The 12,429-nt window shown below is 36.1% G+C and overlaps 2 protein-coding genes across 7 annotated transcripts; one reads left to right on the top strand and one right to left on the bottom strand.

Annotated features, from left to right (window-relative positions):
• Window positions 1-5,704, top strand: LOC140979204 (coatomer subunit zeta-1-like). 3 transcript variants are annotated; one of them, XR_012175701.1, is made up of 7 exons: window positions 1-131; window positions 964-1,123; window positions 1,879-2,026; window positions 2,422-2,499; window positions 5,228-5,312; window positions 5,391-5,578; window positions 5,649-5,704. XR_012175701.1 is itself a non-coding variant. In XM_073444531.1 (6 exons), the coding sequence occupies exons 1-6, from the start codon at window positions 129-131 to the stop codon at window positions 5,448-5,450; spliced, it is 534 nt and encodes a 177-aa protein (XP_073300632.1). In that variant the 5' UTR covers window positions 1-128; the 3' UTR covers window positions 5,451-5,704. The 3 variants fall into 3 exon arrangements, 2 of the variants coding, with proteins under 2 accessions (XP_073300632.1, XP_073300639.1); XM_073444531.1 differs by having other exon boundaries at window positions 5,391-5,704; XM_073444538.1 differs by having other exon boundaries at window positions 1,882-2,026; window positions 5,391-5,704.
• A 333-nt stretch (window positions 5,705-6,037) lies between these two features.
• On the bottom strand, window positions 6,038-12,360 carry LOC140979149 (uncharacterized). Of its 4 annotated transcripts, none has more exons than XM_073444495.1 (10): window positions 11,915-12,360; window positions 11,274-11,317; window positions 10,801-10,921; window positions 10,579-10,705; window positions 9,440-10,044; window positions 8,781-9,075; window positions 8,425-8,692; window positions 7,750-7,914; window positions 6,974-7,435; window positions 6,038-6,598 (listed from the first exon to the last, which is right to left on the bottom strand). In XM_073444495.1, exons 1-10 carry the CDS (start codon window positions 12,096-12,098, stop codon window positions 6,326-6,328), a joined length of 2,544 nt encoding a protein of 847 aa, XP_073300596.1. In that variant the 5' UTR covers window positions 12,099-12,360; the 3' UTR covers window positions 6,038-6,325. The 4 variants fall into 4 exon arrangements, with proteins under 4 accessions (XP_073300596.1, XP_073300600.1, XP_073300591.1 ...); XM_073444499.1 differs by having other exon boundaries at window positions 6,974-7,402; window positions 8,419-8,692; XM_073444490.1 differs by having other exon boundaries at window positions 8,419-8,692; window positions 11,915-12,359.
• Window positions 12,361-12,429: the final 69 nt, after the last annotated feature.

Genomic DNA, 12,429 nt, shown 5'->3' on the forward strand with positions numbered 1-12,429 from the left:
TTTTGAAATGTTAAAAAGATCCGAACAGAATTTATGACAGTGAAGTAAATCAGAGATTTTAGTGCAGCGTGGGATCGTTCTCCCCCTTTCTCTCGATCCGCACTGGGCTCGAAGCTACTCCGTCGGACATGGTATTTTCTCCATCTCTCCATCTCCCTCTCTCAATTATTTTCTTATTTTTACGGATTATTGTGATTTCATCGGGACTTGCCGTTAATTAAGAACCGAGGTAACATTTTTAGGTTTACATTGTAATCTTCTTTTTGTGCGATTCATGGCCGGTGATTCGTAATTCTTGAACAACCCGGATCTAATTTAGATCGCGCTTCACTTATTCGGGTTTTTTTAAGGGAGCAATTCGTTAATATGGTGGACATAATTGGGAATCAGTTGCTTTGACATCGATTATTTTCACTCTTCACTTGATCGTAAAAACGAAACATTGTGGTTAGGTGAGATGATGAATGTCATGGGTTGATTCCCGGAAGTGTTTTGTTGCTTGTTGATCTAAAATGCTAAATAACATGATCGAATGCTTTAAAAAGACAGCTTTTTTGTATTAAAAAATCAAGGTGCGAGATTTTCTAGTTGAACCTCTCTATGAAGAAAATGATTGTTTGTTTTGAACATAAGTATTGTATTCGCGATTATTATTTTCCTAAACAATGGAGGATAAATAAAGCGAAAGTTAAGTTATTATTTGTACAAGTGCAGAATCTCTGTATAGAAGAATTAGATATGAAAAACAAAGGAAAGAGCTTTTGTGACTTTGTAGTAGGCTCCAGGTTTTATTGGAGAACAAAAATGAGAACTTGAGTTCACCAGAACAGATTTAAGAGTTTTAAGTGATATACAGCAGTTGAGTTGAAACTCTCTCGAGCTTCATTCATGACTCAGAACTTACTTTCTTGTATTCTTAAATATGGTCTTGATTTTAAGTTTAATTAACTATCTTGCTTGCAGGACCTCTGCCCTTCGATAAAGAACATTCTACTCCTTGATTCAGAGGGGAAACGTGTTGCTGTCAAGTACTATGCAGACGACTGGCCTTCAAATAGTTTGAAGGAAACTTTTGAAAAGACAGTATTTACCAAGACACAGAAGACGAGTGCCCGGACTGAAGGTATTCTGCGATTTCAAAATTGTCAGATTATTGCTTTTGCATGCGCAGCTGCATCTGATTGCTTAATATGCTTTAGATACTTATAGTTTTTATCAGTTTGTCATGCATCGTTCCCTTTTTTTGCCTTTTAATATACATTATTGATGACTAGTGAGATAATTACTTTTCAGTTCTAATCTTCCTATTGTTTTTTGTTAAAAGTTTTGCTTGGGGTGCCCAACTTGATGATGTGAAGCATAGGTTTTCCATTTCTGACATTGTTTACTACCTTTTTGTGGTTTGATCGGTAATTTAATTCCCACTGTGCCGGTTACAATGTTGATGTGTTATTGGCTAGTTCGAAATGAGTCTGCAAAGAATGTTTAACTTTTTTATTTTATCTTATTCTGGTATGGTGGTGCTTCTGTGAGGAAGTGGCAAAATGAACAGTTTTATGCCACCACTTGGAAACCTTAGGCAACTGGGTTAGAATTTTAGTAGTTTATTTTCTCAAAATTTCCTTCTCATACATATAAAGTTCGTTTTTTCTGAAACAGAATTCAGATTTATATTTTACTGCTTTTGGTTATATTGAGGTGACAACTCCTGTGGATTATATATGCTTGTGCAACTGAATTGGAGATGTGAAATCTTGTTTGTTTGTTTCATGAATTTTCTGGTTTTCAATTTCATTACCTATCCTTTTTAATCTGAGAAGGTGGGCCTTATTGAATTGGGCTGGATGGTTATTTACTTGCTTGTTTTTTAACCCACAGCAGAGATAACTATGCTTGAGAACAACATCATAGTGTACAAGTTTGTTCAAGACCTGCACTTTTATGTTACTGGAGGTGAAGATGAAAATGAACTCATTTTATTCTCAGTTCTTCAGGGATTCTTTGATGCTGTTGGTATTCTACTTAGGTACTTATCATAAACTGGTTCTTATTTATATCTGACGATGGTCATTTCTTTTTATTACTAGCATAAAGGGTACACTGTACACTCGCGTGTATGCATAATACATGCTGTGAATTAAATGACAGAGTTAATTGACATATATATGATAAATTTGAGTCAATCACTTAACGAGAGAAGGAAATATTTTGATCAAGTCGAAGCTTTTATTTAAAAAGAGGTGAGTTTTACAATGTTATAATGTGTAAGGTTAGATGAAAGTATTTTTATAAAATTTAAATTTTTTAAGAGAGAAATATCCTTAAATTTAGAGGACGTTGTCAAGAGAACAAATTTTAAATTATGTAAGGTAAAAATGCTTCATAAACATCATGTTTCATTTTATACGTTATTTCGTTTAGGGGCAATGTCGAGAAGAAAGAGGCACTTGAAAATCTGGATCTCATTCTTTTGTGCATTGATGAAATTGTTGATGGCGGGTAAGAATCTACGTTTTTTCTTTAAGGAGTGTTATTTACACTCCAAAAAGTGTTAGTAACACTCCACATTACCTGATTAATTTACCATTTGACAATATTGTTGTGATCCCTCGTCTCACGTGAGAAAAAAATGAATGTTTAAAATAATTTATGAGGGGTTACAATGGGCTCTTATAATAACTTGGACTAGTCAAATTCATAAAACGGGGACGGATACGAAGTAGTTGTTATAGGGGCCCGTTGTACAGTCGCGCATATGCATGGCGTGACCAATGTTCTAAAATGCGTCCTAGGCGCTAGGCAGCGACCTACCGCACCGATAAGGTGCCAGGCTGCCAGCCTAGGCGCCTGGGCGCTCATGGGCACGTCTGGGCGGGCCTGGCGCGCCTGTGCTGGCCTAGGTGGGGTTGGACACCCTTAAATAGGCCTTATTTGTTTTGAAAAAAATTGTTTGGGGTTCTAATATTTTAAAACTCAATTAAAAAATTAAAAGTTGAAAATAGGATGCCCTAAATCAATGCAGCACCAAAGAAATCGAGAAGCCTGATGGGAAATATTTACATCTCCCGTCTTGTGGAGCAGCAACGATGTCTTTCTTCTACCTCTTTTTTCTTTCGGTTTCTTGCATTTCTTGATATATCTGCTTTTGCTACTTCAATTACATGAAACATATTTGAAGAATTTTCATCACTGATTCCGACACCATTTTATTAAACAACTTCATCTGGTTTTATCGTTATCTCTGTCTCCTCGTTTCAGGTGATTGTGAAAGTCCTTGGTACCGTAGAATCCGACACCTAGTCCCCGCCTAGGCGCTGGTCTGCCTCCAGACCAGCTAAGGCAGACCAGCGCTTAGCGAATTTTAGAACCTTGGGCGTGACATAATGATATCACAGATGGTCACCAGCAAAAACACTGGAAGATAAGTGTTATGCATGGCAAAGTGCTACGTGCCATCTTTTGAACATGTGGGACAAAGTGCTACATGACAGGAGCCACATCTTAAACCTATAGGACCCAATCTATATTCTCGATGCTTGTGGATCGAGGGTCAGGTCGCGACGATAACGTCGCATTCTGAAGGAAGGGTGATTGTGATACCTCACCCCAAATAGAAAAGAAATGAATGTTTAAAATAGTTCGTAAAGGGTTAAAGTGGTCTGCTATAGCAACTTGAGCTTGTCATTTTCGTAAGAAGATGATGAATACAAAGTAAATGCTATCGGGGCTCGTTGTGCAGTCGCACATATGCGGGCTTGGACCAGAGACGTGACAATTGCCCTTATAATATCTTTCCTTAAATAGTAAAATCTTTATTTTCCTTAAAAAGCTCTAATACAAAACTTTTGTTTTATATGTCAACAACTAAACTTTTTATTCATAAAAACTTAAATTTTTATATTTTTAAAAAAATCGTCACAAAATTTTATTTTAAACAAAAAATATATATAATATTGAAAAAATATTTTGATTTTAAATTTAATGTTATTTATATTTTATCCTAAGTTTTGGTTAGGGTTAAGCATTCGGTTAATTTGGTCAAAAACGAATCGAAATATCTGAATTCAACTAACTGAACCGAATTGATTTCTCACTAAAATCGAATTAACCGAACCAAATTAAAATCGGTTATTTTGGTCGGTAACCGAATTAACCGATTTTTTTTACAAAATAAAAACAAAAACATTTATATATAAAATTATTATTGTAAATATTCTATTTTAATCATAATAAAACATATTATTCGTAAAAAATTAAAAATAAAAATAATTATGTACAATATTAAATGTAAAAATTATATGTAAAACTTAATAAGAAAATCAAAATTATTTATTTAATAATTCGGTTAATGATTTTTTTTATTAAATCGAAATCAAACCGAATTAACTGATTTTTTTAAAATTCAAAACTGAATTACTTAATTTACCGAACTGAATTTCTAAAATAATTTCGGTTCGGTCGGTTAATTCGGTGTAACCGAATTCTTGTACACCCTTAGTNCAAAAAAATTAAAATAATAAATACAAAACATAATTCTTTCAAAAAGTTTAAAAAAAAAATTGAAAATAAAAGTGACGATTAGTTTTTTAATATTTGTTTTGTTTGTCTTTTAAATTTCATGATATTAACAATTTAAAGTATTTTGAGTCATTAACGTGCCCTTTTAAATATCATGATATTAACAAATTAAACAATATTTTTGAGTAAATAAATAATGTTTTAGATAACTTATTTTTAAAATTGAAACTACCAGAATTTGGCATAAAACAATCAATTAAAGGGTATCATTGTCAATTTTGGTATAAAACTTAAAGATGGGAGTGTATTGAACAAAAAATGGAGTGTAAATAATCCTTTGCGTTCTTGATTAATTTGATTTGGGGTTGCGCAGCTGATGAAATTTTGGTTGATGGTGCAGTAAAGTGCCTCCTTTTATAAACTTAAGAGGAACAGTTTTATATCTGTATGCTGTTTGTGTCAGCATACGCGTGCGTAGACTTGTATATGTGTGAGCATGTCTGTACATGCGTGCGCGTACGTTGATGCTTTTTATTTGAATGTCAAAAGAAGAAGAAAGGGAAAAATAAATGAGAATCGTTAGGTAAAGGTGAAATTCTATAAAAATATATAAGATGCTGAAGAACATAAAGCATGTGAGATAGTGGGTTGTCCGGCGAAATGTGCAATAATGTTATTTATGAAATGGCTTTTCTCTTTCCATGAGCAGAATTATTCTGGAAACGGATGCATCTAGCATTGCAAGCAAAGTTGCAACACACAGTATTGATTCCGGAGCACCTCTTGCTGAGCAAGTAAGTATTCTCTAGCACTCTTTGAAAAAGTTGCAGATAATTTCCCTCTAATTTTTGCTGCTTAACTCGTGATTGCAGACAATAAGTCAAGCACTGGCAACTGCTCGCGAACATCTGACTAGATCTCTTTTGAAGTGATGAAATGTACGATTAATTTTACATAGAATACACTAGACAAATATGAAGGAAATGCATGTTTCATTTTCTCTAAAATGCTGTCAATTAGCTTCAGTTGCCTCTAGAGAAGATTTAATGTAATGCAACTGTTTTTGGAACATTTCCCCCCCTTTGTTTGGGAGAAGTTGGGATCGTGGGATGACATCTTAACTCCAACTTTTGACTCGTGAATGTTTTTGAACCTGCGGTCATTAAGACAAGTGAATGTTTTTGAACCTGCGGTCAGCCTTCCATGTCTTATTTTGAAGAGAAAATGGCATGAAAAAACTTGGAAATGAATCCATTCATGAGCTTATATGGTGACATTACGACATATGGTGGAAGATTGTGGTGTATCTATATTTATACTAAACTACATCATCTAAGGGATATCGTGATCACTTTTGGTATAACCAAACATTTTAATATTAAAATCATAAAAAGAAATAATCAATGTATCGGACGCAATACGTAAGCAATCAAAAACTTACCACATAATTTCGTTTTTTAGAAAATATGGTCATAACCATTTCACATATGCCCGAATACCAAGCACAAGATCACTATAACATCCCAAATCCCGTCCTATATTGAGGCTAAAGGGGTTGGCCGGTTCTGTAGCTTTTCTTGAACTATAGTTTCAATAGATCTTTGGCCAAAACGAAATAAAGAAAGATATCAGAGAAAAAGGCGTCTCCGCAAACAAACAATTAGCATCCACGTTCCTACCTTACATCAAAGATAAGTTCATCATAATACTACCTCATAGCAAAGGGCAGTGGCCAATCAAATCCACTTTGAATATCATAAAGGCCACACATTCACTCATGCCCCTGAGATACCAGGAGGTATTAGGGTTAGTAGCTACTCTGCCAGATTTGGGACTGCTTAAGCTGTCCTCGAGAGCCAGAGCTGTCTCTTGAGTTGTTCTTATGATCGAGGGTCATACCGGTCTGAGAATTGTAGAAGGTAGGGTGTCCTACAGTTCCATAACTCTGTGATGACTGCTGACCTTGCCTGAATCCACCAAGTTGTTGATTTTGGCCTTGATAACTGTGATATGTGTTGGCTGGGACAGTCGACATCGTTCTCGAATTACCTCCATGAAGCCAAATTGGTGAGTTCTCATTCTGAGAAACGCAAATGATAAAATACAAATCAGCCTAAAAACAATGATACAAAAAACAATCAACCCAACCATCCTAGCGACAGAATAGCATAACGGATATTGTGTTTGCGTGTATTTCAACGCATTATAATCTTTACATGAAAACGTTTATAAAATTAGTGCCAGAAGGTAATTTATACCTAGGAATTCAATTTCACAATTTTATCGAAACCCTGGTACGATATAATAATAGAAAGAACAGAGTACCAAAATCACATCAAGAGGTAGAAGCTCGGGTGACAAAATGGTACATACATGCATTCCTTTCTATAAAGAAATTGAAGATAATTAAATGCATAGACAAAAATCGATCATTTTCAGACCAAAAACACCATACCTGCTGAAGCGAGATCAAGTGGTGGTTGTCCTTGAACTGAGAATTCAAAAGATCATCGTAGCTCAAAGTTGTCCCAGACGACGTAACAGGTGGATTCACAGGGAAGTTTCCAGGAATTGTTGTGGTACTTCCAAAGCCACCGTATCCAGAAGCAATAGCAGCAGATTGAGGCAAACTACTGAAAGAAGCGCTATTTTTATACTGAGGGAGCATCTCGGCCAGAGACTGATGGTACGTGCTGTTACCCAAAAAAGTTTGTTGAAAAGCAGAAGGCATGTACGTATAGCTCTGAGGCAAGATGGGGTAGCCAATCATATTGCCATAGGGTCCCAGAGGAAGAGTAGGTTGAGAATATGGGTGCACCGCAAGGTTATAAGGTAGAGAAGGTCCAGTTGCAACACTTGTTCCAGAAAGGTTCTGGTGACCAAGCTGAGAAGAAGAGAGATCAGAACTCTTCAGTGCCTAGAAAGTCCCAAAGCACAATCAGTCAAGAACAATGTGAACTAGAGTACTACTTAATAGTTAATGCCACATGTTAAAAGATTAAAATGCTATTGTCAATTCCCTCTGTTTAAAATATCCAATGGAGCCAGAAAGTCATTTATCAGAACGATGTAACTAATTTTTCTTTATACCTGTAGACCTGAAGGTCCAAAGACAAAGGAATAATATTACGAATAAATAAATTGCAACTAAAGGAGCCAAAGAGATGGAGCTTTTCTAACAAGAAGTGGAAAGTAAATTAAGAAGATCCATAGAGAACTTAAAATGGGAACCTCGGGCATAGAAATTTCTGAAACACCGATGGAAGAGATAGAGTTCCCGTATCTACAAGATGTTGATTGTGTCAGAGAAAACGGCGAGGACTGAATATCAGATTCTCTAATGGGGTGAACACTAGCAGCCAGCAGAGAGCTTGACAACGGATTTGTGTATGGATGCTGTCAAGAAACATCAGAAAATGAAAATTTCAAGAAAAAGTATAGAAGTATTTCTCTCCTGTCTTAAAAAAAGGATAATTATCAGATCATATATCAAACGTTCCAAATAACAGAAATAGCAAATGTAAATTATTGCCCATGCCCATGCCCATGATGAGAACATCACCGTAGGACATACTATCAAAAAATCTTTTGTGCATGAAGTGTAATTACAGGACATCAAAACAAAGAAGAATGGGGGTAAGAGGGGGTCAAACTCTTTATAATTTGGGAATCATATTTGATTCCAAAGGGAACAACTTTGTCAATGGCTTGTAGTCCATCTAAGAACAAGGTCTTGGATTCGAGAATCAATTTTAACAAACCTAACCCCAACTAAAAAAAAAGGGGAACCACTTATGGTTTCGAAATCATGTGAACTTGCTTTATTGCCATCATACAATAGGATTCATTCAAGTAATCAAATCTAGTCACCAAGCCTAAAATAGTAACAACAATATTTACCATTACATCTGAAAAGGGTGTAAGATTTTCCATCTGTGAGCTCGTCTGATTATAAGAGGCATTTAAGTGTTGGACATCAGCAAAGGCATGGCTAGGTTTAGAAGCAGGAAAAGAATATTGCAATCCATGAGCCACCTCAGCATTCTCAGGCTTCTGATCTTCTGGCTGTGAAGCAGGAGAAGCATCATAGCTCTGACCATGTAGATCACTTCTAATTGAAAAACTACCATCAGAAGCATTTCTAAGAGAATCATCAGCAAAGTACTCCGAATTTCTGCAAAAAATAGAAGAGAGATATTTAATTACCATCCATAATGAGAACAAGATAAAAACGGAATTCCAAGTGTAAATACAAGTTATACCTAGCGTCTGGAATCTCTGGACGCCCAAGTGATGAAACATCAGCCTTGCCGAGTGCATCTCCCAAGTTAGTTTTTACAGGTATAGACTTCATTGTCCCAGAACAAAATGTAGCACTAATGCCAGATCTAAAACTACCAAAACTCAAGTGTGAAAAATCTGCAGAATGAACCTGCAGATGATCTGGAATAACCACAGAAGGAGTATCCCCCTCTAACGGAAACCCTCTATCAGCCATTCCAACACTTAGTTGTTGCAAGTTTCTTGTGACTGATGGGACTGAATCAACACCTTCAGCTGCAAATAATAACAGTCTAAAAAATTCAAGCACACACCAATACAATCATTGGCAGGACAATCAAAATGCTTGACATAAACAGTGACGTACAAAAGATTTAGAGTGTCGAAAACAAACAACCTGAATTGAGAGATCAACTTCTTCTTAGACCAATTAATTAGCACTAAAAGAGAAACAAATCTAGACAAGACCATATGGCCTTAAAGAACATTCAAAGCTATTTCAACTTTTTCGTTCAACAGTGACTATTTTTTTACTTTACCTAAAATCCACAAAGAAGACAGCATGCTTAATTTTTGTCAATTTTGTGCAAACAAAAATATAGAAATTGTCAATAAAAGGTACAATTCTTCAAGCACTCACCTTGAAGATGCTCAGAATCATGACCTTGAGGCTGGTAGCTCATCTTTTCGTACAAATCATTCTCAAATTCAGATCCACCTCTTGTATTGTCACCTTTAATACTCCTCCTAACACAGTTACGAAGAGAATCCACATCATCCGATCCAGGATTTTCGGAGGTTTCATCTTCAGTTTCCTTAACCTCATCTGCCTCCGATTGTCGATTGATAATGTCAAAAGGAACACAAGGTGCCTCCTGATTCAGCTCAAAATCCACACCATACTCTGTGACAGGGATCGTTTTCGTCTCAATTGAAGGCCAATCATCATAGGTGGGAACACGTTGGAATGAAGAAACTCTTGAGTCGTGGGTTTTGGACATTTGATCCTCAGAAAAATGTAACATTTGATGAGATGCCGCTACAATAGGAACCTGAACATTGTGCTGAGTTGTATTTGCAGCATTTGATGCTTTATTAGGCGGTCTACCCATCTTCACAATGTCAGCCATGGACAACCGACCAGGAACACCCACCCAGGTAGACTGACAACTAGAAGTTGGTTGTGCACCAGATGGCATACCTTCATTTATGCCCAGTAATGGCACTTCATTTTTGGCAGAAGTACTGATATTGCAACATACAATAAGTGTGAGAAATAAAAGCATTCACATAAAATATCATCAAGAACAGTAATGAGCCACAACGTGGAAATTCTAGTTATCCTGCTTCTACTGAAAATTAATCACTTCACTGTCTTTGTGGGATCTAAAAATCAAGTCTTGGGCCATAGCAATACAATTTATAATTATTGAAGCCTCAACTCAGTTAGATTTTCCATCCAGCAACACTCAGATATTAAAACCGAGACAGGTATAAGCAGCATTACTTCCATAATGCACTAGGCAGAAATAAGTGCATATATGGACATATCTATTTTTACATTTATACACAAAACTTGCATGAGTATGAGAAACAATATACAATTGAGAGAGGCATCGGAAAAAAACAGACCTCAACAATAACTCTTCGATAAAAGTTAACAAAACCAATAGCTCGTGATTCTGGTCAGACAAATGCATCTCAGTCCAAGTCCTAAACTTACAAAATTTTCTTAATTGCAGCCTCAGAGAAATTTGGAACAAGTTAAAACAGACAAACCTGAAGCCAAAAGATCCTCTGCTTTCATATTTTCCCGACGCAGGATGTGCTGACGATAGTGAACTCGTGTAAGGAGCTGATTCATTATCTTTCTTAAATGATGACTTTCCATGCAAAGGTGAGGACTCTGATAAAGAGAAATCGAAAATGTTTTTCAATGTCTTTTCATGATTCATTCTAGTTAATAATATAACAGATAAATTTTTTATTGAAGGTCCATACCACCAAAAGAGTTATTCGGTGTTAAACCACCACGGCCATGAAATCGATCTAAAACATTCTTGCTGCCTCGATTTGAAGAATTATTAGCACTGCGAGGCTTAGAATCACTGATATCCTTGCCCTGAAAGGAGAGCAGTGTGTTATAGCAAGTCAGAAAAAAACTACATCGCATGCATACCAGATATTACAACCCAGATCCAATTATACAAAATAAAAAGCAATATGCACACAGTAACAAGGTTCTCATCATCTTTAGAAATTGAACTATTCTGTTTTTGTTGCAAAAAGATAAAACAAACTAAAAGCAGTGGAGACAACAAGCCAAAAACATCCCCGATTTGCTCCATTACAGATATGGATTTGATTTTATTTTTATATGTTTTTTTTGCATACTGCATGTACGGGGAAAGCCAACTATCACAATATCACATAGAACCCAGCCATGAAATTATCCGCTGACGACAATCACAAACCTCTTTTTTCTTCTCTCGTTTGCTCTTCACCTCATGAAAAGGATCTAAACAATTGCAAAACACGGATCAGAAACATGTTCAAACAATGAGAAATAATCAATGATTTCAACTTTAGATGTTTCATGAGCAGTGACATTCAATTAGCTCGGTACTTTAATTAGGTTTAGCTCCAGATGAAAATACTCCTTTCTAACACAAGCTGAAAGGCCTACAAAGTAATCATAGTACCAAGGGGCAAAAATTCAACTTAAAGCCAATCACTGAATAAAAAATAAAAGGAAAAAAAAAAAGAATATAGGACTAATGACCAGTTGCCTTATGGAATCAACATCATGGGACACTATCGCCTAGACATAAGCGTTTGGAGAAATTCTTGAATAATACAAGAAACTCTAAATTTGCGTAGCAAAAAATCACACAAGATTCACCACGGTTTGCAAATACAACCCACCCAACCCCAGTGCCACGAAGTGTGGTTATTGAAACAGGAAAGTGCAGACACGTGTGCTTGACATAAACGGACGCACAAAACATACGAAACGCATATCATAATTTCTTCCATCAAAATAACTCATAGACCCAAAAGAACCCTACAACAATGAACCCAAAAAAAAAAAAGATTTAGGGATTAAAAGAAAAACCAAGATAGAGAAGACGATTGACAGCTTCATTAGGATTCATATTACAATCCTTGAGTGCTGCATAGATCTCCGCCTCCGAACAGCCCACTATCTCCTTCAAACTCTGCACTATCCTTCGCGACCCCGAGGGTATCGCCTGGACTCCGCCTCCACTGTCAACGCCGCTTCCCTTGATTGTATTCATCGGCAGTTCCAACCCCAAAAATCTCTCCAAATCCAAGACTTCGCCTTTTCTTCTTCCAATCACTTCCTTCTTCCCCACTAAATTACTAATCAACAATTTATCATACCAAAGTACCGTCAACAAAAAAATACTGGATATGCATTACTGGATCAGTAGAAGAATTAAGGAGTTAACGGAAGAATCTGCAGCGGTTAGAAGATTTGTGTCAAAGAACGAACGTTTCAGTTTGCGTTTATTTTAGGTGATGCTTTGTTCTGCGTTGAGGTTTATATTTAATAACGTTCACGAGAAAAGGGTTATTTTTTCCAAAATAATTAATNTTTCAACACAA

Source organism: Primulina huaijiensis, chromosome 1 (genome assembly GCF_012295235.1).
Source record: "Primulina huaijiensis isolate GDHJ02 chromosome 1, ASM1229523v2, whole genome shotgun sequence".
In the NCBI taxonomy this organism is placed as follows: domain Eukaryota; kingdom Viridiplantae; phylum Streptophyta; class Magnoliopsida; order Lamiales; family Gesneriaceae; genus Primulina; species Primulina huaijiensis.

What these genes read in the sequence shown, in the direction of transcription:
- LOC140979204 (XM_073444531.1), top strand. An exon ending in GACGAGTGCCCGGACTGAAG is followed by an intron (nt 1,124 to 1,878) that starts GTATTCTGCGAT and finishes TTTAACCCACAG; the next exon opens with CAGAGATAACTATGCTTGAG. An exon ending in GATGAAATTGTTGATGGCGG is followed by an intron (nt 2,500 to 5,227) that starts GTAAGAATCTAC and finishes TTCCATGAGCAG; the next exon opens with AATTATTCTGGAAACGGATG.
- LOC140979149 (XM_073444490.1), bottom strand. Translation starts at nt 12,098, where the DNA reads ATGAATACAATCAAGGGAAGCGGCGTTGACAGTGGAGGCGGAGTCCAG. An exon ending in CAATCGTCTTCTCTATCTTG is followed by an intron (nt 11,318 to 11,914) that starts GTTTTTCTTTTA and finishes GCAATTGTTTAG; the next exon opens with ATCCTTTTCATGAGGTGAAG. An exon ending in TGATTCTGAGCATCTTCAAG is followed by an intron (nt 9,076 to 9,439) that starts GTGAGTGCTTGA and finishes TATTATTTGCAG; the next exon opens with CTGAAGGTGTTGATTCAGTC.